This window comes from Mustela nigripes, chromosome 5 (assembly GCF_022355385.1).
Source record: "Mustela nigripes isolate SB6536 chromosome 5, MUSNIG.SB6536, whole genome shotgun sequence".
Classification (NCBI taxonomy): Eukaryota; Metazoa; Chordata; class Mammalia; order Carnivora; family Mustelidae; genus Mustela; species Mustela nigripes.
In genome coordinates, this window is record NC_081561.1 from 147,418,308 (window position 1) to 147,442,417 (window position 24,110).

Here is a 24,110-nt window from a genome sequence, read left to right on the forward strand (position 1 = left end):
ACTGCTGTGGGTCGTACGTCAAAGCTCTGCGGGATGTGAGCGTCCTGCTGGTGTGGGACAGACGCGCTCTGCATCCTGTGTGGACGCACACTGCCCAGTCGCTTCCCGTAAGCGACCAGCACGTCCAGCAAACACGGCAGCCGGGAGAGCTGTCCTTCCCTTAGCGCGGCGCCCATGAAAGCGAAAGGGCTGTGCGGCTCGGGCTGTAAGCCCACTTTCTGAGTCCTCGGTGATGAGTCGGCCTGCAGGTACGGGCTGCCGTGGGCCCAGAGCTGATGTCCCACCAGGCTCTAGCAGGGGCAGTCGGGACCTCGGCCTTGGTGGGTGGAATCCAATGGTCTCATGGGGCAGTGAATCCTGAGTGAGAAAATCAGCGACTTCGCCTTCGGGACTACAGTCAGTCAGTCCTACTGAACCTAACATAGTGTGCACCAGTCCCACTGCTTTGTGTCAGCCCGACATGGGAATGAGAAAAAGCCTGAAATGGAAACTGTGATTTTGGAGGGAATTTCATCTTTCAATTGAGAACAGATTGCTCAAATCTCCTACGATGTTAGGGAGGATCACCGCCAAAGACATGGAAGATCTCCCTGGAAGATCTGGGAACCGGTCCTACCATCCTTCAGAAAATCTCTGCACAGGGGCACCGGGTGGCTCAGTGGGTAAAGCCGCTGCCTTCGGCTCGGGTCATGATCTCAGGGTCCTGGGATCGGGCTCTCTGCTCCGCGGGGAGCCTGCTTCCTCCTCTCTCTCTGCCTGCCTCTCTGCCTGCTTGTGATCTCTCTCTGTCAAATAAATAAATAAAATCTTTAAAAAAAAAAAAAAAAGAAAAAGAAAAGAAAAAATCTCTGCACAGCTCGGCTGACGGCCACCGGAGATGGCCCGTGGGAGTCTTGGGAGGCTTCTGGGCTCTGCGGGCGGACGGCACATAGGGACCAGGTTGGAAGAAACAAACTAGCACCGAGGCGGCCACGCCTGAGGCTTCCCCACAGCGGGAGGAGTGGGGGTGCCGCGGCCTGCCCGGCCTTCCCCGCACAGCAGGGACGGGGCCTGGCCTGCCCCACAGCGTCGCACAAGGACCGCCGGAACGGCCGTACGGATGCGCATCAGCCACACCCGGGCACCCTGTCGGTGTGAGCAGGCGGAGCCCTCGCGGGGGGGGGGGGGTCCCGCAGGAGGAGGGCCCCAGCCTCCTCCCTGCTGTGCACCCCCCCGTGGGAGTCAGTCAGGGGCAGCGGCCCCCACGTGGGGCTCAGACGGGGCAGTGGCTCCCGAGAGGGGCAGCAAGCAGGGGGTGTGGAGGCGGCATCCTCACTTACTTCTCAGGCTTCAGGTCTCTGTAGATGATCCCCAGGCCATGGAGGTGGTCCAAAGCCAAGGCCAGCTCAGCCAGGTAGAACTTGACATCCTCCTCGGTGAACATCACCTAGAGAGACAGAACACGGTCGCTGGGCTTACTCTGCGGCTGGTCTGTTCTGAAGAACTCTCTCTGCCAGACGACATCAGTCACCCGCCAAGTGACTCCAATCGGTTCTGCTCTGCGGAAGGTCGCGGGCTCCCCCACCCTGCCCTGCGGCTCTGACAGAGGCCACAGGAGCTCTCTCCAGTCTGGGGTTCAGGGAAGGCAGAAGAGCCGTTCCTACAAAGATGGCTCGATTAGCCCGTAAGCGGGGCACTCCGTCTCCTCCTTCGACCCCAGGCAGCATGGAGCTCTGGGCTGTATTTCTGGGTTGAGATTTTACTATGAGCGGCTGAGAGGGACCCGTGGGTGGCAGCGTCCCCGAGCCGGCATCCTGGTTCAGGCGAGCGGATGCATACACCAGGCCAGGTGCCCAGCACCGCTCAGAGCCACCGTCGGGGGGACGTTTCCACACCTCCTGTGCTTGTCAGGATCAGATGTTTCCGCACCTCTTGTACTTGCTAGTATTTAAAGCTGCCAACTAGAAAGCCAGGCTGCTATCACCGTCACTGTCACCGATGTGACTCCTGAATCCCCGCTCTGCACGCAGACACAGGAAGAACCACTGTGCCTCAGCTGGCTGCCTGGGGTGCGCAGAGTTAGCATAAGGGCCGTTTGGGGAACCAGATGGCAACCAGGTCAGGCAGGCGCAGGTGGAACACGGGGTGCTACCCATGGGGGCCAGGACTCACGGTGGCCCCGTGGTCCTGGGTGGTCACCTCGGGGACCTGCCAACCTCACTGCCCTTCTGGCCTCTGGAACCTCCTGTTGCAGCTCCCGTGCTCAACAGGTGCCCTTCCTGGCTGGGAAATCGGCTAACATAGTCTGCGGGCTGACGTGGGGTCCGATTCTGCGAGCGGTCATACTCTCTCGACTGCCTGTTTCTGTTTCTGGAGCGGCTGGTCTGCGGGTCCGTGCTCAGAGCGCGTCGCCACTCGTCGAGTTCCTGGGGCACATCTCAGGATCGTCCCCATGTATGAGTGACAAAGAGCCTCCATGCAGAAATGAAACACCCCACCATGCGCGTCCCTGAAGGACGTCAGTACAGGGACCCCCACACGCAGGACGCGGTCCGATGGCCTTGCTGAGAGAGGACGGGAAGCGGACACTTGCCTGCGTTGTTCCCGAGCGTCTGGTGCACCCACACTTGACGACTTTGCCTTTATTCTGAGATAAAGGGTGTTATGGGAGACGCATGTTCCCCTTGGGAGGTGTTTTTTGCTAATTACTGTTGCCTTTTGGTCAGGAAGCCCAATGACAGACACTGGACAAAACCAAAGCCCACGTGGCCTGAGAAGGGAAGGGAAATCAGTACTTATCGGGGGAGAGACCGGGAGGGGCCGCTAGTTCTGCATCTCTGGGAACATGCGAGCAAACAGGCTCCAGACACCTGCTCCAGAAGAGCTCTCGGCTGAAGGAGGATCTGACGGCCCCAGCCTGTATTGCAAGGACCCTGGTACATCAGTTGTGCGCGGTCTGAGGGACCTTTAAGAACCGGGGAGAGAGGGAGAGAGCCGCCCATGGGCCCTGGGACCCCTCCAGCTCTACTTTGATCTGTTGCTGACTTTGGAGTCCATGCAGGATAGAAGGATCTCCTGGCCGTAACGTGGGAGGCCAGAGAAGGGGAGAGGGCAGCTTGAACACACGGTCACAGGCAAGTAAACCAGGCTGTGCTGGGTGAGACGGCCCCAGAGGGACGGGAGACTGCGCAAGGTGCCGTCCCGACGTGCCGCGGCCTTCCTCACCGTGGTTCCTGTGAAGGAACTGCCCAGAGCCGCTGGCACTTAAGCCCCGTGCTGTTGGGGTCTGAGGCAGAAGACTGGCTTTTTCCACACCGCAAAGCAGAGAGCTCTTCACATCAGTTAGGGGCCAGAGAGCTTTCGTGTTGCCCTGGGTGACATTCTGGAACATTCCTTGTCAGGACTGTGGTTGAGGACAAGCCCCAGGCTGGAAGCGGTCGTGGAGACCTCCTCTCCGGTGCGGAGGCCCGACTAGACGTTCTGGAAGCACATCCCGGCACGTGTGGGGAGCGTGCTCACGGCACCTTCCCATGGCAGGGAGTGAGATGCTGGGGAACGGTGTCCCCGGCCGCTACCACAAGCCCGTCTCTGCTTTCATCCGCTTCCCATGGGGCAGTGCACACAGCGCGGGGGTCGGTGCTCCTGGCGCCCGGAAGCACCTGTTTGTTCCCCATCTTTCATGGACAACAGATCGCGTCTCCGTGCGACCTTGCAACTTCTCTAAAACAGATGCACGCACGCACACACACACACACACACACACACTCACGTTCACACCATGGAACCCCCAGAGCACGGACAACACATGCTCACACTCAGCGTGCACACCACGCACACACGCTCTCCCACTCAGCACGCACACTGACCTCGCACGTGCTCTCACCCGTACTGACGGCACGTGCGCCGCACACAGACCTCCCCCAAGCTTCACCCCGCGTACCTCTTTGGAGAGCCGGCTGAAGAGGTCCCCTCCCCGCAGGAAGTCCAGGATCAGGTAGAGCTTTCCTTCCGTCTGAAAGGCTGTGGAAGGAGGGAGGGTTGGTGTCCCGGGGGGCCCGGAACGCGAGTGGGCTGCAGCGCCCTACGTTCCAGCGAGAGGACTGCAGCCGGGCGGGGGCCCTTGTTGGGGCAGAAGTCCGGGAGAGGGTGGGCAGGAATGAGCCCGTGTCCCCCACTCTCACTAAGTCTAGAGGTCGCCGCCCCTTCTTTCTTCTCCTCTCCTTCCCTATCCCCTTCCCTTTTCAATCACAGACGGGAGGGAAGATCCTCGGAGGCACAGATCTGCAGGCTCCAACTGCTCTCGCTACGGCCACCACCCAGGCCGGGCTCTGGGTACCACCAGCCTCGTGGCGAAGAGTCGGATGACGGCCCAGTGTGGGCGAGGCTCCTTGCCTCCGTAGGGCTGTATCCCAGATGGCTCCAGCTCAAGGAACTCCATCATGTGGCCCCTTCCCTCCCAGAGCCATCGGTGACTATCAGTCCCAGGCATCGTACATAATGGCACATGGGGCCCCTGTTCTAGGTCTGAGCCGTGATGACGGGCCCACTGTTTATGCTTCGGATGTTGCCCACCATCTAGCCCGGTGTGCCTGGGTTTCTAAAAGAAAACACTAGAAACATGATACGGGTTAGGGTTTTAGAGACAAATAACCTTTAACTAAAAAATCCTTCTCAGAATTGTATAAAGTACAGATTTTATCCTCTCTCCTAGGGCTTGACAGGCAGAGGGAGAGCAAGTGTCTTTTGCTCAACCACAGAGCCAACATGGAAGACACATTTAGAAATCCTTGAAAGAGGCCTGGTTCTTCTTCAGAGAACCCCCCACTCCGGCAAGCAACTGGAGTGCAACAGGGGTCTGGATCCGACAGCGGCGACTGCGCGGTGGCCCAGGTGGCCGTGGCAGGGGGGCGGTCAGCCCCCCTGGGCGGCTTCGAGGCAGAGCTTGGCCACCTGTCTGTGGCCACCGGGCCTTTCAGCAAATTCACACGCACCATCGCTCTTACCAGCTTTGAAAGGACAAGACACACATGTTCTACGGGGGACTGAAGCGTTTTCTGAGTCATCAGGAGGTGACCAGCACAGAGCGAGAAGCCTCTGCCCTCCGACCTCTGGGCATGGCTCACACGTTAGCCTCCTTCAATCTGTGACAATGTCGCTGACAACCCCCACACCCAGCGCCTTTGAAACCAACAAGGTAGGTTTTTGTTTTTTGTTTTTGTTTTTTACCCTGTATTTCCCTCATATTACTTATTCAGTAGGGTAGTAAGTGTTAATGCCCTCTGGCACCCCTCATTCATTATTTTTAGTTTGAAGATTTCACTGCTTCCCCAAGCAGGGTACCGACAGAAAGCAAACTCTGAGGAGTTTGTGAGGTGCTGCAGGTACGGGACCAAGAATCACAATTATTTGATTGTGTCTCATTTCTCTTCTAGGAAACAGAGACAGTGCCCTCCCCCGATAGAAAGTTTTGGCATTTTCTAGGAGTAAGGACAGTCTCTTTAAAATGTTGGAAACATAGTATTCACTTAAAATATGAAGCTGATGCCATTCTGGTTAAAGAAATTATTGGGTCATAAAGCATTTTCTTCTAAAACAACACAAAAATATGTCACAGATTCACCTCAATCTAGGCCAAGACACCTTTCATTATTATGATTATTATTTTACTACTTTATCAATGATGATAATTTACTTAGAAGCAAAGTATAGCCCCCTCACTTTAGTCTCTGGTTGAAACAGGGGATCTTGCTCCCTCAGAGAGGAAAACTGTGGAAGACATTATGGGCTGCAGTGGGTAGGCAGCCCCTTGCCCTACAGGTCGGGCCCTCCTGACCTAGTGTTGTTTCATTTTCTTTGGATTTGGGGAAGGTTGCTTAGGTCCTCTCAAAAGTAGGTTATATTTTACTCTATTTACCATAATGCAGCTTTACAATGAAAGGGTGATTCACTTCTGCCAAAATGTCTCTCTCCATCTTCGACCGCACTCGGTCCCGAACTGCAAAACAGAAACACAAAGGCTTTCAAGAGGCAGGGATGGGGTCCTAGAGTACATGGAACCTAAAACATTAGCTACAAATAACTTCCCCCAACGTTTTGTTACAACACTTTTCAAGCAGACACAAAAGCTGAAATAGTAGGATAATGATCGTCCTTAAACTGTCCACCTAGAGTCAACACCTGTCGTCTTTCTGCCACATTTCTGGGTCTTTTCTGGGTCTTCTGGGTCTTTCTCTATCTCTGTGTGTCTCTCTCTTCACACTTATACACATCATAGCCAAAGCTCTGACACAAAATCATGGACACTGTGACATTTGACTCTTAGCTGTTTGTGAACAGCATTTTCTAGGAGTAAGGACAGTCCCTTACTGAACCTCTGACATGACTGTCACCTCTAAGAAAATTGACAATCACCCCACAACATCATCCAGTACCCAGTCCACATTCAACATCATCACCGACAGCCGTTAGTTTTCCCAATGTGGGAGCCTGTCACGGTTCACATGTTCCCTTTGGTTGTTATATTTCTTCATTCTAGACTAGAATGGTCCCACAGTTTTTTGTTTTGTCCTGTTTTTCTCAAGTTTTGTGGACTTTGTGGTCAGGCCAGACCAGGCCAGTTTCTTACAGACTGTTCCATGTTCTGGGGTTGTCTGATTGGTGCTTAACCGGCGGCTCTAAGTTCTTTATTCCCACAAACTGAGCTTAGGTCTGGAGGCTTTACAAGACTGAGGTAAACACCACCAAGCATCTCTGAGGTGATGCCGTGCACGTCAGATGGAGCAGATGGGCTGTGCGTGATGCGGGACCCTCTCTGGAGGCCACTAAACCTGACGGAGGGATGAAAGTGACAAGTCATCAGTCTCTTCCTACAAAGACCTGCGGGTCCCTTTGTAAGTAATAAGTCACCCGCAGGGTGCTCTCTAGTATGGACTGAGCTACGGGCCCTACCACTCCTCCATCCTAGACAGTTAGCATACGCTTATGAACAACCCTGGCTTGGGTCATTAAGGGCTACAAAATGGCGGTCTTCTCATTTCTGACGGAACTGGGAATCCAGAGGAAGACTGCTTCTCTCTGTTCCTGAGGACAAGCAGGCACTAGGGATTTTAGAAAAATTAGTGTGTTTCAATCAATTACATTATTATTCTTTTTGCTGCTGACATTTTGTCCAAAGTGCATCCATCTGGGAATACAGACGGCATTCATTCTGAGGCAAAAATAAACACGCCCAATAGGATCACTGCTTGAGAAGAAGAATAAACCCCAGGATTCCCCTAAGCACATTGATACACCTCGTACCGTCCCACGAGAGCAGAGGGAGATCTCCTACGAGTCCTACACAGGACCAGGATAAGTATCGCTTTACCGGACCAGGCATTTAATTCACCCACATTTTGGCTTTGTGATACGTACTTTAAGTTTTCATTGGAGAAATGGTTCCCAAAGAATGACTGTAATAAAAAAAGGGGGGGGGGGGGGGGGGGAGAAGGGGGAGGAAGGGGGGGAGGGAAAAAAAAAGGGGGGGGGGGGGTGGCGAGCGCTCGGAAGGACGGAGCGGAAGTCGGAACGCGTGCACAGAAGCCGGTCGAATGTGGAAAACAAAGTGCCTGTCCCTCCAACAGGAAAGCCAGGGCTGCTGCACGACCCAGCAGCTCCGCTCCTAGGCTTACGTCCCGAAGCACGGAAGCCGGGCGCTCACACGGGTGCCAGTGCACCCGCGCTCCCAGCCGCGTCGCTCACAACAGCCAGAGGAAGGGAGCGGAGTGTCTGCCGGCGACGAGCAGGTACCCGACAGACGAGCAGGTACCCAAAGATGAGCAGGTACACGACAGACGAGCAGGTACACGACAGACGAGCCGGTACCCAAAGATGAGCAGGTACACGACAGACGAGCAGGTACACGACAGACGAGCAGGTACCCGACAGATGAGCAGGTACCCGACACGAGCTCCGTCCAGACGCTGGCGAGCTGCTCCTCCTTAAACGGGAATAGAATTCCGACGTGTGCCGCAGCCGGGAGCAGCCCTGAACACGCCACACAGAGCCAAACCCGCCGGACACAGCGGAACGGAGACTCTAGGACTGTCTACGTGGGGTCCCTCCAGCCGTCAAACTCCAGGAGACCCACGAGGACGGAAGGGAGCCGGGGGCTGGCGCAGGGGCAGCGGACAGGCCTTCTGTTTGCGGAGCACAGTTTGGGGTCTAGAGAGTGGCGCGAAGGGTGTAATGCCACTTACAAGTGGTGACAACGGTCCGTACGCTGCTACGTGCGCTTCACGACAATTAGAGAAAACAGCCGTCCCCTCGCTCCTGGTCACGGGACAGCCTCCTGCCTTGGCTCTGCTTATGCTTCACTCTTGCTTCCGGTACCCACGCCTTCCGGGGCCCCCCTTCGCTCCAGGGCCGTGGCCACGTGCTCCTCGTCTGCCTGCCGGGGCAGGGCGGCCTCCGGCGACAGCAGCCCGGAGCGCACAGCCTGGCTCTGTCGCTCAGCGGGCAGGCTGCTCTCACGAGGTCACGGGGACGAGGACGGGGGGCAGCGTGCGAATCCTCCCCGCACACCCCGTGCTCGCGCTCACCGCTGGGGTGGGCTTGACCGGGGACGCCCAGCGCTTCCTCTGATCCTCCTCTCGGTCCGCCGCTGGTCTGCTCCCACACCAGCGCCAGGCCCTGGTGACCACAGTGGCCTCGGTGTCCCTCAGGATCAGAAGCCACGAGTCAGCAGGGAGGGCTGTGGGCAGAGCTGCAGGCCGCCCCGTGGCACCAGCACTGCCTGGCCATCTCCGCGTCCCCACGGCCCCCAACTCCCAGCACCAGAGCACCAGGCGGGGCGTAGGGGGACCTGGTTCGCCATCGTCCATGCCCTGAGGACACACAGTGGGTCCTCCCTGTCTGGACCAGTGCAGTGGGACTGCACGCTCCCTGGGCCTTAGCGAGCGTGTCATTGAACCCTGTGTTCACGGGAGAGCAGACGGGGCTCGCTGTAGAGAGAAGGTGGCCCAGGCCGGGCCGGGTGGTGCCACAGCCTTCCCTGGGGCACATCTTGCTGGGGCCACGATGCACCACTGCTGCTGGAAGCAGACTCCAGCCTCAAGGAGATCACAGACCCTCGGGACACAAAGGAGACCCAAAGCGGCCTCGGCTAGAAATGAGCTGTGGGCAAGGGACGTGAGGGGGGGACTGTCACCCCAGGACCTGCGTGGAGCACGGCGCTCTGAGTGAAGACGGTCGCTGGGCGTAACTGCAGCCTCGAATGACCGAGCCGTGAGCCCCGGGTTAAGGTCCTGCTCTCCTTGGGGGTTGTGGTCATTGCGGGCAAGCCTTTTCGGAGGTTGGGGGGCAGGATCTCATCTTGCTTTCCCGTTCATCATCTGTGCGTCGCCGTCCGGGGAGCGAGGCTCTGCTCAGTGTCCGTTCTCTCTTCCGTGTACACAGAAGACGGGCCGCGGGACGGTGGAGGGGCGGGTGCCCAAGGCACAGCACGGGCTCCTCGTGAGGCGAGAAGACACCGACCCCGGGACACGGTCGGTGGCCCTGCTCCTCAGACACGGGACCGGACGACGAAGGCACAGCGCTCCCCACCTGATCTCGGGTTTCCTTCTTCTCCTGCCCACTCCCTGTCCGCTGTGTGTCCGTCTTCTCTGTGTGGCCCGAGGAAGCAAAGCCACGGACTGTCCCCAGTGAGGAAGTGTCCCCACAGGAGCCGCGGTGTGGACACGGCAGTGAGGGGAGCCCCCGGAGGCCTCTCTGGGCGTGTGGGAGCCGGGACGGGGTCCGGAGAAGCAGGAGGGACGCTGAGGGAAAGGCAGAGCCGTACGCTGCGGGCACGTCCCACGAGTGGCCGTGGGGCCATGGGACTGTCCCTCCTAACGCAGTTAGAAGCCCTTCGAAGCTGCCCGTCGTGTGCACCCACACATGTCCCCGCACCCCAGGCCTGGGCCGCCTCCTCACAGAGAGGAGCTCGTCGCTGCCTCCGGGCGGCCTCCCGGGGTGTCCCTCATCTCAGCGGAGCAGGCCAGGCTGACAGGGCCCAGGGGACCGCAGTCTCCTGTCCCCTGAGGTGCGTCCTCCTCTGGGAGAAGTCTCTGTCCCACCAGCCGTCCTCCGACAAGATCCGGGGACGCAGAGGAGCTGCGTCTCCACGTTCCACGCACGCCTAGCACCGCCTCGTGAGGCTTAATCCTCAATGCTGGCTCAGAGCATCTAAAAATCTTCTAAATAGGTTGATCTTATCATTGTCTTAGATCTGTTAGGCCTGAGGAAACCCGCTTTGCCATGTACCCGAACACTGTGTTGGCATGGAAGCCAGCGGCCTAAGAAGCCTCAAGTGAAACCATTAGAAAAAGATCTTACGTTTAAATTTCTAAGGAACTGTCGAGTGATAGCGGAAAAAAATATGTATTTCTTCCCTACCTTTTACACAAAAACAAATTCTAGGTCTACTAAAGAGTTAAGTGTTTAAAAAAAAAAATCAATCCGTGTTAATGACAACAAAGAGGAATGCCCATCCGATGTCCGGGCGGGAATCTGGTTCCTAAAAGCGACACAGAATGACAAAGGGAAGAGGGAGAGGGTGACTCACAAGTGTGAGATCGTGACATTAAAAGGCCAGTAAAGCGCGGGGACGTTGCGTGAGGCAAACAGAAAGAAGGCCAGGAGGCTCCGTAAATGCAGGGGCCTCGAGGGAGGTAGAGACGAGCCAGCAGCTCCGGTGGGAGACGCATCCACACACCTGTGCCCCGACAGCGACTCCGCAGGTCCGCACGGTCCTTCCCGGGAGGCGGGAGGCAGGCTGTGTGCACACGGCACACACCTGGGTCAGTGCTGAGACAGCGTTCCTGACCGACCACATCTGGGGACCCGCAGGGCGGTGGTTCCCCAGAGCGGTGCCCTTGGCCATGAGCCTACGTGCGGGGTCCCCCTGCTCTCCGGCTCTGTGGATTCCGTCCAACCGAGCACAGCCCACGTTCCGCCCACCCTGGACCCTCTCCCTGCCCTGCTGGTCACTCTTGGGCCAGAGCCACGAATGGCAGAAAGGCCTGAACGGGCGGCTCTGCTGCTGGACGGGCAGCCACGGGGTGTCCTGGCGCGACAGAAGATGCGGGCACGGACAGTAAATGCGTCTCCGTTTGGCACGGGCTCTAAGCTGCCTTTGGGCAGCTCAGGGCGCTGAGGGATTTTGAGTCTTAGGACCCAGATGCACCAAAAAGAAAGCCAGGAGAGAGGCTCCCTCCATCGCTGCATCGCTACGGTGTCAGTGAGTCACAGAACTGGGGAGAGACATCGCAAGCAGAGCCAAGAAACTGTCCCTCGGCCGGAGCGAAGCGCCAGTAGCCGTCTCACTGGGCAGCTCTAGGCTGGTGCAGAACTGGGGTTCAGGTCTTGTTCTCTCCCTGGGATGTCTGTTCCTGGGATCTGACAGGTGAGTCCGGAATTGAGTGGGGCTTGCTTCTATGGACGGAAAGAGAAAGATATGCCAAGCTATTTTGAGATTCATTAATAAATCGTGCATATTGGGGATAACTGAAGCGTGTTTTGTTTTGTATTTCAACCCTGTAATTGTGGTAGCCCTGAAACGTGGAGGGTTGGGGGGTGTCGGTTTCACGGCGGGCTTTGCTCCAGACGGCCATCCACGTCCCCGGGGCCAGCGGCGACCTTCATGGGTCCCTCAGCCCCCACGGCCGTGGCAGCACCAAGCACCAAGATGAGTGTGGAGATGCCCAGAGATGCCCCCTGCTGTGAAGGGCACAGTTTCCTTCCCGGGAAAACAGGGGAGGAGGAGCACCGTGCGGTCAGCCTGCTGGAAGGACACGTGATACAATATAGAGCCGCTTTCTGGAAACGCTCTTTTCTTAGATCAGGCCAGTATCTGCGTGACTCCAGCCCCACACTCCTTTAGGCAACTTCAGATGTACCTACTCTGGGCTCATGAGGAATTTAACATTTAGGACATTCCAACCTGTTCATTTTTTTACTTAACCACTTGCTCTGTTCTGGAGTTTTAGGAGTTAGAAGGTGGCGAACAGCCCCTTTGGGGGTAACAAAATATCTCAATCCCCACAGTCCTTTGACCCGCCCCGTGCAGTGAGAAACGGAAATGCAAGCGCTGTGTCTACCCGGCAGCCTAATGGCTTCGCACCTCGGAGGGGACAGGTTTGGAACCTTGAGGCCGCCTCTTGGAACCGACATCTCCACCCTCCACACACGTCCCCAGACCCGAGAAACGGCCAGTCGGGTCTGAGAGAGCCAGTCGGAACGGCTCGTGTAGGACGGGTGTCCCTGCGCAGGCAGGAGGAGAGCTCCGGCTCGGCTCAGCGCCGCGCCCCTGCTCCCTGCTTCCTTCCCTGCCCCCAGAAACCCACGGGTCAGAAATTACACCCCAAGCAGTCTCCCAGATGCAGACGAAAGTCTGTCCTCACACGGTACTTTGACTCTTCAGAAGTCGAATTCATAGCAAAAACGGCCTCCCGGGAGAAGGCGCGTTGCTTGTGTTCGGGGCCCAAACCGTATCGTTCTTCGTCCAGAGAAGGAAGGAAGGAAGAAAACCATCACGCAGGAACCCTGAACCGGTGACCGCGAGAGTTACCGTGCGAAGATCTGCGCCGTCCTCTGTACCAGGTTATTGAAAGAGAACGGGACACGGTGCTTAGGTCACTTCTTCACTGAAGAAACTTTTTGTGGATCAGCGTTCAGCCCGTTCCCTCCTGCCTCCACATGTACATTTACAGTAGAGATGACACCGTAATCTTTAGTTGTCGTCTTTTTCCCGCCATGTCCCGCTCTTTAACCTGTCGACAACCCAAGAAACACAAACAAACGGATTCTGGTACAAACGAACGGATGGAACCCAAGGGACCCAGGTGCCGCAGGCGACGCGCCGGTTCCCGGCCGGTGACGTCTCCCCTGGGTGCACGGTGCCTCCAGGAGCCCGAGAAAGCAGCCGGGGGGCGTAAGGGGGGACCCTGTCCTTTCAGTTTCTGTCCCAGAACACGCAGTGGGAAACGGCTCCTAAACCGAAAGGCCTAAGGACATCAGCCGCGGCTTCCTGGTCCGGAAATGACCGCCCGGGCGTGTCGGGGGGACGGGCAGCGTCCCCAGCGCTGCCCACCGTGGGCGGTGGCGCCCGGCTTCACCACGCTAGCAGGAGCGGCACTGGGAACGTGCGCTTGCGACTTGCTTCACTGGTCCTCCCCGGGACTCGCAGTTCTCCGGTGCGAACCGGGTGACGCTGGTGAATCTGCTGGAGATGAACCTGCTCCGGCCAAGGCACGCGAGGAAGGGGTTGGCTCAGCGAGCCGCGGCGTCCTCTCCCTGCGGTGCGCGCAGACCCCTGGCCTCCTTCCGGCCATACTGTCCTCCTACGATGTGTCCAAGGACCCCCCACCGAGGCACCGCATTGCAAACGTCACTCTCTTTCTTAAACTTCTAAATTTGAATTCAATTGATTAACCTACCCTGCATTACTAGCTTCAGCGGCAGAGGTCAGTGATCATCAGTTGCCTAGACGCCCAGGGCTCGGCACATCCCCTGTCCTCCCAAGAGCCCCTCACCCAGTTACCCCAGCCCCGCCGAGCAACCCCGTTTGTTTCCTTTGATGAAGAGTCTCATGGTTCGTCTCTCTCTGTCTCATCTTGTTTTATTTTTTCCTCTCTTCCCCTATAGTCCTCTGTTTTCTGAAGTTCCACATCTCAGTAAGATTTTGTGATGATGGTCTTTCTCTGATTGACTTATTTCGCTCAACATAACACCCTCTATAGTTCCATCCACGTCATTGCAAATGGCAAGATTTCATTTTTTTTTTTTTGATGGCCAAGTAGTAATCCATTGTGTGTATTTTTTATTTTATTTTTTTATTTTTAATAAATAAAAATTTTCTTTTCTTTTTCTTTTTCTTTTCTCTCTTTTTAAAATATTTTCTCTTTTTATTTTTTAATTTTTTTCTCTCTTTTTAAAAATATTTTATTTATTTATTTGACAGACAAGGATCACAAGTAGGCAGAGGCAGGCAGAGAGAGAGGAGGAAGCAGGCTCCCACTGAGCAGAGAGCCCGATGCGGGGCTCGATCCCACCTGGGATCATGACCCGAGCCGAAGGCAGAGGCTCAACCCACTGAGCCACCCAGATGCCCCTATTTTCTCTTAAGAAAATAAATCTCCATCACATTTCTGGGAAAAACAAAAAATGTATTCTTTTGTGGGGGACCATTCTGGAAAGCGGAAGCAGTGAAGACGTCCAGTCATGTGTGGTCTGAAACGCAGCTCCGGCAGGAGCACAAGGACGTGGAGAAGCGGCCTCCTGTTTTACGTGCACACGGCTCACTCTCACACGGGAAAACGACTGTACATCATCAAGCACAGGGTCCAGAGTATCTTACACATAACTTGACATTAGAGAAAGTCAAACGTGTTTTATTTCTGTTGAGAACCTAAAACATAGAGCGTAGGGAAGAAAACAAAAGCTATCGGGCACCTCGAGACTGTGCTCACGTGGCCTGTTCCTCCAGCACGACGCGTCCCTCTCGCCGCGCACATGCGCACGGACCTGGACCGACCGGGAGGCTCGCGCTCTGCGGACACCGCGTTCCACCCCCTCTGACCCGTGTGACACGGGCTCCAGGGCACTTTCTGAAGCACACGGGGTTGGCTTCCAAACCAATGTGGAACCAGTTTGTGATTCACTACGCCGGCGCGCCTGGCAGGAGCCGGGAGGTCCAGGCCAGCGCAGACGGCGTGTCCGCGGAGCCCCGGCTCGACGCAGCGACGTCTGGCTCCTTGGCTTGACGCTGGGCCTTCGGGGCAGGCGCGCGGCCGCGGATTCCCCGACGGCGGCTCCCACGACCCTCCTCCTCTTCCTTCCCTCTCCTCCCAGGGCAGGGCACGATGAGGTCGTATTTGAGGGAAGAAGGGGCGGTTGTGACGAAAAGGAACCATTTAAGGTCCCGTCCTTGAACAACCGCCTTTGGAAGGACACTCGTTCTCTTTGGAATACCTAGGATGCGCAAGTCTGTGTTTATTTGGTTCACGAGCTCCTGGCCCGCATTTCGTGTTTCGTGTTCCGTGTCCCCAGCCAAGGGTAAGGGACGTGTGTGCAGAGGACAATATGGCCCTTGCCTTGCCGCCTGGAACGAACTGCGGAGGACATCGTCTTAAGACCTAAAGAGTCATACGCTGCCCTGGCATCTCTGAGCCCCACAGAGTCCAAAGGCCTAACCGCCAGCTTCCTGCCCTCGACGGAGACCTCCCCACCCTGGGAGAAGGGCCTCCAACCCTGCGGTTTCCGGATAAGCTGGAGCAGCTGTACCCCAGCTGGTCCCTCGCAGGCTTCCGCTCCCGGCCAACACACAGAATGACTCGTCAGGCCCAGCACGTCCTCCGCGGGCACCAGGGGTCATCTTGTCTTCTTGCTGCTACAAAGCCGGCCTCCTCCAGCCTATCCTCCGTGGCTCTGCTCCTCCCCAGGCTGTGGGGAGTGCGTACGACCAGGACAGTCTGCCACACCTGCCCAGGGCCTGCTGTGTGTGCCGGGGCACCTTGCCCCGCTCAGGGGACGGGCCCCTCCCTCCCCAAGGGGGTGAGCCGGCGGCGCTCGACTCTCCCCCACTGTTGGCTGCGGGGCTGTGCGCCAGGAGTGGGGCTCTCGCGTGCAGCGTCACTTTGACCATGTCAAGTGCTCACCCCTCCTTGGGGGCGGGGGTGGGCAGTGCTAGAATCAGGTGCTCCTGATTCTAAAACCCAGCCACGGGGACCCAAGGGAAGTGCCAGAGCCGTGAATCACGGTTTTTTTGGAAACTGAGGGATGTGGTCTCACTGAGGACTCAGGCTGTGCCGTGGTCCACACGCCGCCGTCTGACCTGTTTCTGCTTTCCTCCCCGATGTGCTTCTTTGCGAATGGCACGCCACCGCCGGACACGTGGGGGAACGCTATTTACGCAATACGGCTTTCTCTCTGAAAAGTGCGGCAGGGTCGCAGGGCTGGGTTAACTGTCTGCAGTTAACTGACTCTTTACTGTCCGCAGAGAAACGCTCCGATACGCTCCTTTACAGACAGCTTCAGAAATCACGCGAAACTAGGCCGAATGTGTATTTAGGCAAGCGGCCGGCAGAGCACAGACCACAGCAGCGCGTCTCAAACACGACCAGCCCCGGGAGATGCTCACCTTTCAAGGTAGCTTTCTTAAGGACCTTCATAGCGTACAGCTGCCCGGCGTCCGAGCCCTTGGTCTTCCGCACCAGGAACACCTGGGAAAGAGCAGGGACATCTGAGGTTGGGGGAAGACGGTGGACCCGGACTTACTTGAGTCGACAGAACAATACGTGGGGGAGTTTAGGGGGAGTTTAGGGGGAAAAAATCCAGTAAAATAAATATGTAAAAGTTCCTCCAGCACCTCCTTCCTCACAGGACCCCGCCCGGTGTCTGCTCTGTGACCTGGAAGACACGACGTCCCCGCACAGGAATGTGGGTTGAGGGAGTCTGTCCTTGGTTCACCGCGTGCTCTCCAGCCCGGGAGGCGGCTTCTGACCCAGAGCGTCCTGGCCCGGGGACAGCTCCTGCCCAGCCGCTGCCGCCACTCGGGACACAGACCAGGGTCAATGCCAAGGTTCCCTCCCTCCCCCGCCCAGACAAAAATGAGGGCAAGAGGGACAAGCCGGACCCACTGGATGCTGCCCCCGGAATGAGGGCCAGGCAGCCAGGGACCGTTAGGAGCAGGTTCCCCTTTCCCTTTGGATTTGGACTACTCAGCCACTGAGCGTTACTGTTTATCTTTGGGTGACACGTGACATGTCTGCACTTATCGGCTGGATGAAGCCGGCTGTGGCGCAGGTCCCCGGGGGCAAAGTCTGGGGTCCCACGGCCACACGGGGTGAGACACAAGCGTGTGCAGACGGGGGCTCTGCGTGGGGCGTCCTGCCGGGGATGAGCCTCTCGATGGGCGAGGAGAGCTGCCCCAGCCGCGGTCAGAAGGCCGGGCTGTGCAGAGACGCGTTACGTCCTCTGACTCATGGGAAGTCGTGCGCCCTGCAGTGTGTCCGCACACGCTCTGGTCCCCTCAGGTCTCCAAGCCCTGTCCCCAGGCTGATGCAGGCGCGCGGACAGAGGGGAGCAGCCAGGATCCAAGTGTTGGGCGGCAAGCCAGTGAGCAGGGGGGAGAGGCTGGGGGCCCCCTGAGGGGCCTGGGCCCGAGCATGAGTGCCCAGCACCCCAGAAAGAAAGCTGTGCCCTAAAAGGCATGGGGCTGAGAGGCAGGGGTGTCCATGGCGGGAAGGGGCTGTTGGCTAAACAACGACTCTAGCCGAGGGGGAGTGTGGCCTCTGGGTGCAGAACACTGCAAAACTGGACCTAAACACTCCAGCTGAGCCCTGGCCACGTGGCTGAGGACGGCCGTGTGGGGCCGCGGGCTGGGCCACTGAGTCACCACGCAGAGAAGCTGCCACGGTTCCTTGCTCAAGCCCTCCGTGCACCTCCCCTGGGGGCCGCGGACCTACCAACGCTTCACAGTGAAGCCCCGTCAGCCCCAAGATGGGCGTTCTCAGAAGACCGGTAACGGCATTAAAACCGCTCTTCCAACATGTGCAAGAGCCGAGCCGTCTTTCCTGCATTCTCGTCCCTTTGTCCAGCTCCTCCCCCGCAAGGTAAGGACGGGGGTGCGTGACGCACACAGAGAACACGCCCGAGAGCGTACGTATGAGCTCAAGGACTCACGGACACCCCGTTCCGCCCGAGGCTGCCCTGGACGCCGAGTCCTCGGGGTCCGCCATCCATTAAGAGTAGTGGAAATGATGTCAAATTTTGCTTGATGCATTGCTCATAAAACCATTTTCTCTTTTGTATTTCAGGCTTTTATAAACGAGGTGATTGAAGGTGACGCTGTTTCTACACACGTGTCATTAAAAGAGCTCTTCCCTTTCTGGAAAGAGCTAGAAGAAACTCCATTCTTGCCGTGCTCCGAAGCCCGCACTATGCGCGGGGCCGTGGGGTTCGACTGGAACCACAGCAGGAGGGACCCCAGGGGAAGCAGGGCCCGACAGGAGGCAAACAGAGCCTTGAGGGCACAAGCCACGGTGCCATCAGTGCCACAGTGAAGACGGTCACAAGTGCGGAGAGCGGCTCGAGCCGCAGGTGGCCGCTCCTGACCAGCGCTCCGTGCCGCCACCTCTGGGGCTGGATGCGTCGTTCAGGAACATGTTCCGTTGCAGTGAGGTACGTTCTGGTTAATCCCAGTAATGTCAGCACCTGCAGGGCCGACCTTCCGTCTCTAACCCAGCGGTAATGTGCTCCCCAGTCCATTCCGACCGCTTCTTTAGCAGCTCAGCATGTAACATGCAAGGACATTGCTTGGGGACACACAGAGACAGATCCCGTGCCACTCTACATCGCCCCCAATCTTCAGGTCTCATTGTAATCAGCAAAGCCACTGCCTGATTCAGCAAACCTCTTAGTTCCGAGAGCCGCAGCGTTGCCACCGGTCGGCAGTGCTCCCCACAGGAGAGCCGGCTGGGGGGCGGTCGTGCACCCGCAGGGGAGCCGGCGGGGGGGCGGTCGTGCACCCGCAGGGGAGCCGGCTGGGGGGCGGTCGTGCACCCGCAGGGGATGCTGCGGGATGCCGGATCCTTCCTCCGAAGGAAGACGTTTAAACACCCATTCTTATGTGCTACCAACTAAGTGACAGGGAAGCCAGGGCATGTTTTTGTTTGGGTTGATCCTGTCTCAGAACGTGGGAACTGTCATCTGCCTCTCTCCCCTGAATATTTTAAAGAAAAGAATGTTCCCACACCGACCCCTGGTGTTCACCCACGAGGGACACCAAGGAACAGGCAGGGGGACAGGAAGGAGGGGGCCGGCGTCACTTCTGGGCTCTCCGGGGGCTCCGACGCCTCTCCTGCCTGCAGACTCTCAGGGAGCACTTGGTCCACACCAGGACCGACACCGGGACACACTGTGCCGCACCTTCCAGAGTTTCACTGTTTTCCTGATTCAGTGCTTAAATCTCTTCGAGTACAAGGCTGCTTCTCCTGTCCAGGCACCGCTGCTGCCTGTGCTCTCTGGACACCCTTGAAGTCCTGACGGCCTGACAAATGACTAACGACCAGAGATGCTCTCCATGACTCCCAGCAAACTGCTCTGGAAAACTGGTTATTTTGCTTCCTACACTTTGTAGGACTGACTTGGAGAGAAGAGCTTGTGCTGCCCTCTGTGTGGTCCTGCTTTGGGCCCATAAGCCCCCGTCGTCCCTCCGAGAGATGCCATCAATAGGGGGTCATCTTCTGGGGTGGAGCTGCTTCCATCTGGGGACCAGGCCTCTGCTGCACAAGTAGAACAGAGCCGCCGAGGGAGGACCCATCCGGGCCCCTGCTGTGGGCAGGATGGCAAAGGTCCCTGGACGAGCCTGCCGTTGGAAGCGGGCATCAGCGTGAAGGCCACGTGTGGGAGAGACGGCACTTACGCCTTCCTGCGGCTCCGGCGCCTGCAGTCACCGCACAGAGGAAAGACGGAATGGACGGGCCCAGTGACAGGGGAACGGACGGGCCCAGTGACAGGGGATCGGAGGGGCCCAGTGACATACAGCCTTGGGACACTGAGGTCCAGATTAACGCTGGCTCTTCGGTCCTGGGAGCAGAGGCAGGAAGGGTGCAACGCGGACATTCCGTTCCGTCTTGTGTTTCTCTTCTAGAGGCGAAAGCAGGACGAGCCTGCATCAGGACGTACAGTGCTTTGTTTAGGGGCGATGAGTAAAACACTGTGCAGTGTCGGAACATGCGGCGTTCCCCCTCTTGTCATGAGTTTTGCTTTTATAAAAAATTCCCGACAGGCAGCACTGCGTGGACTAAGAGAATGTCTACCTGCGTGCGGCTCTCTAGTGCCTGATGTTGGCCCCAAGGCATCCCAGGGCCCTTCTGAGCGGTCTCTGGAGTCCTGTCCTGTTTGGTCGGCACCCCTTGTCTGCTGGGGGCTCTGGTCTTCACTCCCAGGCCCGGGGGGGTCCCACCTACGAGCTGCGAATTAGGTCGTGAGCAGAGGCTGGAACACCCGTTCACGTGGCCACTGCCTCTTCCTCTTCGCTCTCGTGCTCGCCGTTACCTGCCGCGCCGTACGCGGACCGGCCCATGCGTGTGGACGAGCAGGTGCGCGGGAGGCCGGGGAGGACCGGCCCGTGCGTGTGGACGAGCAGGTGCGCGGGAGGCCGGGGAGGACCGCACGGGGCGCGACAAGCACGGCTGTTCCCACGGTTCCACCAAACACCATTCGCTGTTTGACTTGTTTTCCGAAGAACAGCTTTTGAAAGCAAATTCAAAATTTGAAATTCGGAGGGAATTGGACAAAGCCTTTCTCCCTTCCTCTGGAACCCGGGTCTGGGAGGAGGGCATCTTCAAGGGCAGCTTCTGTCCAGGTGAGTGTCTGGACACACCCCTCGAGCCCCAGACGCGTGGCTCCGTCGAGCTCAGAAACGTCGGTCTGTGGGTCTGTTCCCACAGCCGGAGCTGCGGGTGGTAGGTGGTGTCCACAGCGAGGTCAGAGGGACCCAATCCCATGGCAGTGCCCACAGTGGCCCACACCTGGACCGCTCGGCGGAGAATGTGCGCCAGAAACAATCCCTGGGGAGTGTCTGTGGATTTGCTTGTCTCCGTTCTGAAATCCTAGTTCTTAGAGAAAGAATGATGCCTTTTCCTCTTTCCTGACGTTTCTAATGAGCGGCGCACATCCCATCACCACTTCAGTAGGCTCTGCCGTGTGCCTTCAGTAACGCTCCCCAGGCTGTCAGAGACCGACGTCTTCATCCCCTGCTTCCCGAACACCTTACAGTCCACATTACATGGCCGTTTTTGCAGGACACGAAACTCTGAATGCAGAAAATCTGGCGTGGCTCAAAGTGACTGTGTTTGTGTGTAACTGAGTGTACACTCCTCCTTCCCACGTTATTGTATGAAAGCGGGAAAGAAAACAGAAAGACAGGCCACCTTATATGCAGGCCCAAAGAGAAGTATTGCAAGCAATCCCGTTTTCATGGTCTGAAGAGACTTGCAGAGCACCATTAATGTGTTACTAGTCGTGCATGAAATCAACAGGCACCAGATCGCATCTTGACACAAAGTCCTCTGAAGAACGGGCAGATCTGGCGAATATCCGGGCAGATCTGGCGAATGTCCACGTGCTGTGCAAAACGACACTTGGAAAGCTGGTCGCTGCTCTGCCTGTGCCCCAGGGAGGGGCCGTACCGCTCTTCTCGGGCCCCGATACTCCAGAAATCATGCCGTCAGGGTCTCCGGATTTCTCGCTGTTGCACGGGGACGTGGAGGACCCAGCACGGCGCTGGAAGGACCCTCATGCAGCCAGCACTGAAGATGTCTGTGGTCCGCGGGACCGGACGCGGCCCGAGTGAAGGGCCGCCCACTTCTCATTCCTGGGAGGGACCGGCCTCACCACACCTTGACGGTGACGCAAAGGGCATGATTCTGTGTGCAGATAAGCTGAGGCCATGGCTGGAGGGCCGTCCAATGACACGGCTCGTGCCGACCCCATCACACAGAGAGGGAAACTGAGGCTCGAGAGAGCGTCTGCACATCTGAGACACCGGGCAAGGAGATGAGGCCGGCGGCGAGGCCCAGCCTTCCTTGACCCCTGGGTGCCGGCCACGTGCCAGCGCGAAGTATGCTGCTTTCTTCCTTCTGGTCAAGTCTGCTCTCGGGGAGGCACGGCCTCAAGGTCAAGAATGGTCCTCACCGTGGGGACGAGGAGACGCCCAGGAAGTCTGAGGAGAGGGGCGCGGTGCGGGCATTCCTGCCGGCCCACACGGTCGTGGTTCGCACGCCCTGCACGCGTCGTAAGCGTGCAACACGCGTGTGGGTGGCAGTGCGCATGGGGCTTGCAGACGGGGGGCTGTCCGCGAGCCTCACCCCCTCGGCCTCAGGGTCACGGCGCCCATGTTCAGGAGCCGGCCTGGCCGTCGCTCGTCTCCCCTGACATTCAAGTGCTTCCCGCCCTGGGATGGGGGACCTGCCACGGCGCGCGAGCCCCGCTCAGGCGGAATCCAAGCTGCAGCTTACCTTTCCGTAGGATCCTTGTCCTAGAACTTTGAGCAGTTCGAACTGGGAGGGGTCGGCCTTCTCGAAGCCTTCCTTCACATGGTGGCTGATGTCGATCTCCTGGACGGTGCCTTCCTCCTGCAAGACAGCAGCGGCACACGGTGAGGACCCCACCCGCGGCTCCTCCTGGCTCACTGCCTCCGCCCTGCACCGAAGTTACCGCGCTGGCTTAGGTTACGGATTTTAAGGACTGCGGTAAAGGCAGAGAAAATCTCTTCTCAACCCTCAAGGTCTTCCAGCCGGACTGAGGGCTAAATTTACATGAGACTGATGAATAGGAGAAAAAAAATCAATTATTCGGTGTGCCCAGAGGGTCAGTGACAACACGGAGACCTAGAGAAATGACCAGAATGGGCAGTTCTTTTGTTTTTTGGTTTTTTTTTTTTTTTTAAAGATTTTATTTATTCGAGAGAGAGAACGAGCGAGCACAGACAGAGGGGAGGGGTAGAGGCAGAGGCAGAAGCAGGCTCCTCGCTGGGCAGGGAGTCCGAGGGGGGCTCGATCCCAGGACCCCGGGATCATGACCGGAGCCAAAGGCAGAGGCTTCACCCACTGAGCCCCCCAGTGCCCCCAGTTTTTATTTGTTATAGACAAAAGGACAACACATCTGCCAGGAATTGGCCAAAGAAGGCCTGACTTTGGGAGCGTCTATTAACTAGGAATTCTAAAGAAAGAGGATTTGTGCTGGGGCAGAGAACCAAGAAAAAGTAGCAAAGGCTCCTTTCTCTAGGGACAGACAGTCTCTAGCTCCTGGTCACGGGTGGTACCCTCCACAGGGCGGGCATACCGCGGCACGTGTGACATCACAGAGCTTCACACCGTTGTCCTTATGTGTGCCTATCTTGGGAAGCAGGCCAGGGGAGCTGGTACTGTGTTCTTTTCTGCATGGATATTTGTCCTTAGGTCTCATCTCAAGGACACGGCAGAGGTTCTCCACAAAATCCATCCTGCATCTAACACTTTGGGCCAAAGTTGGGATAGGGATGATCATGGAAGCCCTGCAGCAGAATGAACCTCCGGGACTCTGTCCTAATGTCTGCGGGCCCCACACGTGGCCCTGGCTTGTGACATGCAGACGCGTGTCCTCTTCCTCCTCCTTGAAGCATGTCTTTGGCTCAGCTAATGCCAAGTGCTTTTCATTGGTCTCCCAGGGACCATGTTTCAGAAGAAGCAGTCAGATAGGGTTTTTTCTGCCAGTCCAGAAGCAAGATTCCCTAGTAGGAAAAAAAGCCCTTGATCTTTCAATGAAAACATTGACAGAAATCACCATGATTTCTTCATCAAAGAACTTCCTGTCCCCAAAGACGCATCACTTCACTTATAACCCTGGGAATCCGCCCGACGCCAGCAACGGGAAATTGGAAACCTGGAAAGGAGGCGCTTTTCCTGACACCGGAGGCTGCTGCTGCGGAGTCCGGCTCTGCTTCTCCCAGACTCTCTTTCCAGCCCCTCCGTCCATCGGAGCGCTTACCCCTGCTCCGTCATCTTGGCACTGGGCGAAGTGCTGAACACCAGCAGAATGGGTGGGCCGAGAAGCTCGTCTAAAAATAGCGACCAGTAATCACAAGCGCATTGTGTTCTGGGCACTCAGGACTTCTCATTGTTTCTTTCATTCCTTAGAAAATGGTTTTGAAGTAGAGATTCAGTCCTAGTGAGGCCCAGAGCCGCGAGTGTGGGAGATGGGTTTCCACTCCCGCGGCGCTGGGACGCCCGGCTTCTCGCCGGGTCTTAGTCCAACAGCAGATACTTTCAAGTGAAATCAGAATAACAATAGATTACATTACAACGGTCTCTCTAAAATGTACAAAAATTTCAGTTTCTCAAAAGTTATGAACTGTACTGTTTTATCTCTGTGTAACCAGCACTGGACACCTTTTAAAGTAGAGTGAGGGGGTGCCTGGGTGGCTCAGAGGGTTAAGCCTCTGCCTTCGGCTCAGGTCATGATCTCAGGGTCCTGGGATCAAGCCCCGCATCGGGCTCTCTGCTCAGCGGGGAGCCTGCTTCCTCCTCTCTCTCTGCCTGCCTCTCTGCCTACTTGTGATCTCTCTCTTT

At 57.3% G+C, this 24,110-nt stretch overlaps 1 protein-coding gene across 4 annotated transcripts in view; it reads right to left on the bottom strand.

Moving 5' to 3' along the window:
* Positions 1 to 24,110, bottom strand: part of RPS6KA2 (ribosomal protein S6 kinase A2) — a 295,060-nt gene that overhangs the window by 56,763 nt on the left and 214,187 nt on the right. For all 4 annotated transcript variants that reach the window (XM_059401415.1, XM_059401412.1, XM_059401414.1 and 1 more), the window contains 5 exons: positions 22,020 to 22,136; positions 16,136 to 16,217; positions 5,894 to 5,974; positions 3,920 to 3,999; positions 1,320 to 1,426 (listed from right to left, as the gene is read on the bottom strand). In XM_059401415.1, the coding sequence (XP_059257398.1) occupies positions 1,320 to 1,426; positions 3,920 to 3,999; positions 5,894 to 5,974; positions 16,136 to 16,217; positions 22,020 to 22,136 (467 nt within the window). The remainder of the gene's footprint in view (positions 1 to 1,319; positions 1,427 to 3,919; positions 4,000 to 5,893; positions 5,975 to 16,135; positions 16,218 to 22,019; positions 22,137 to 24,110) is intronic.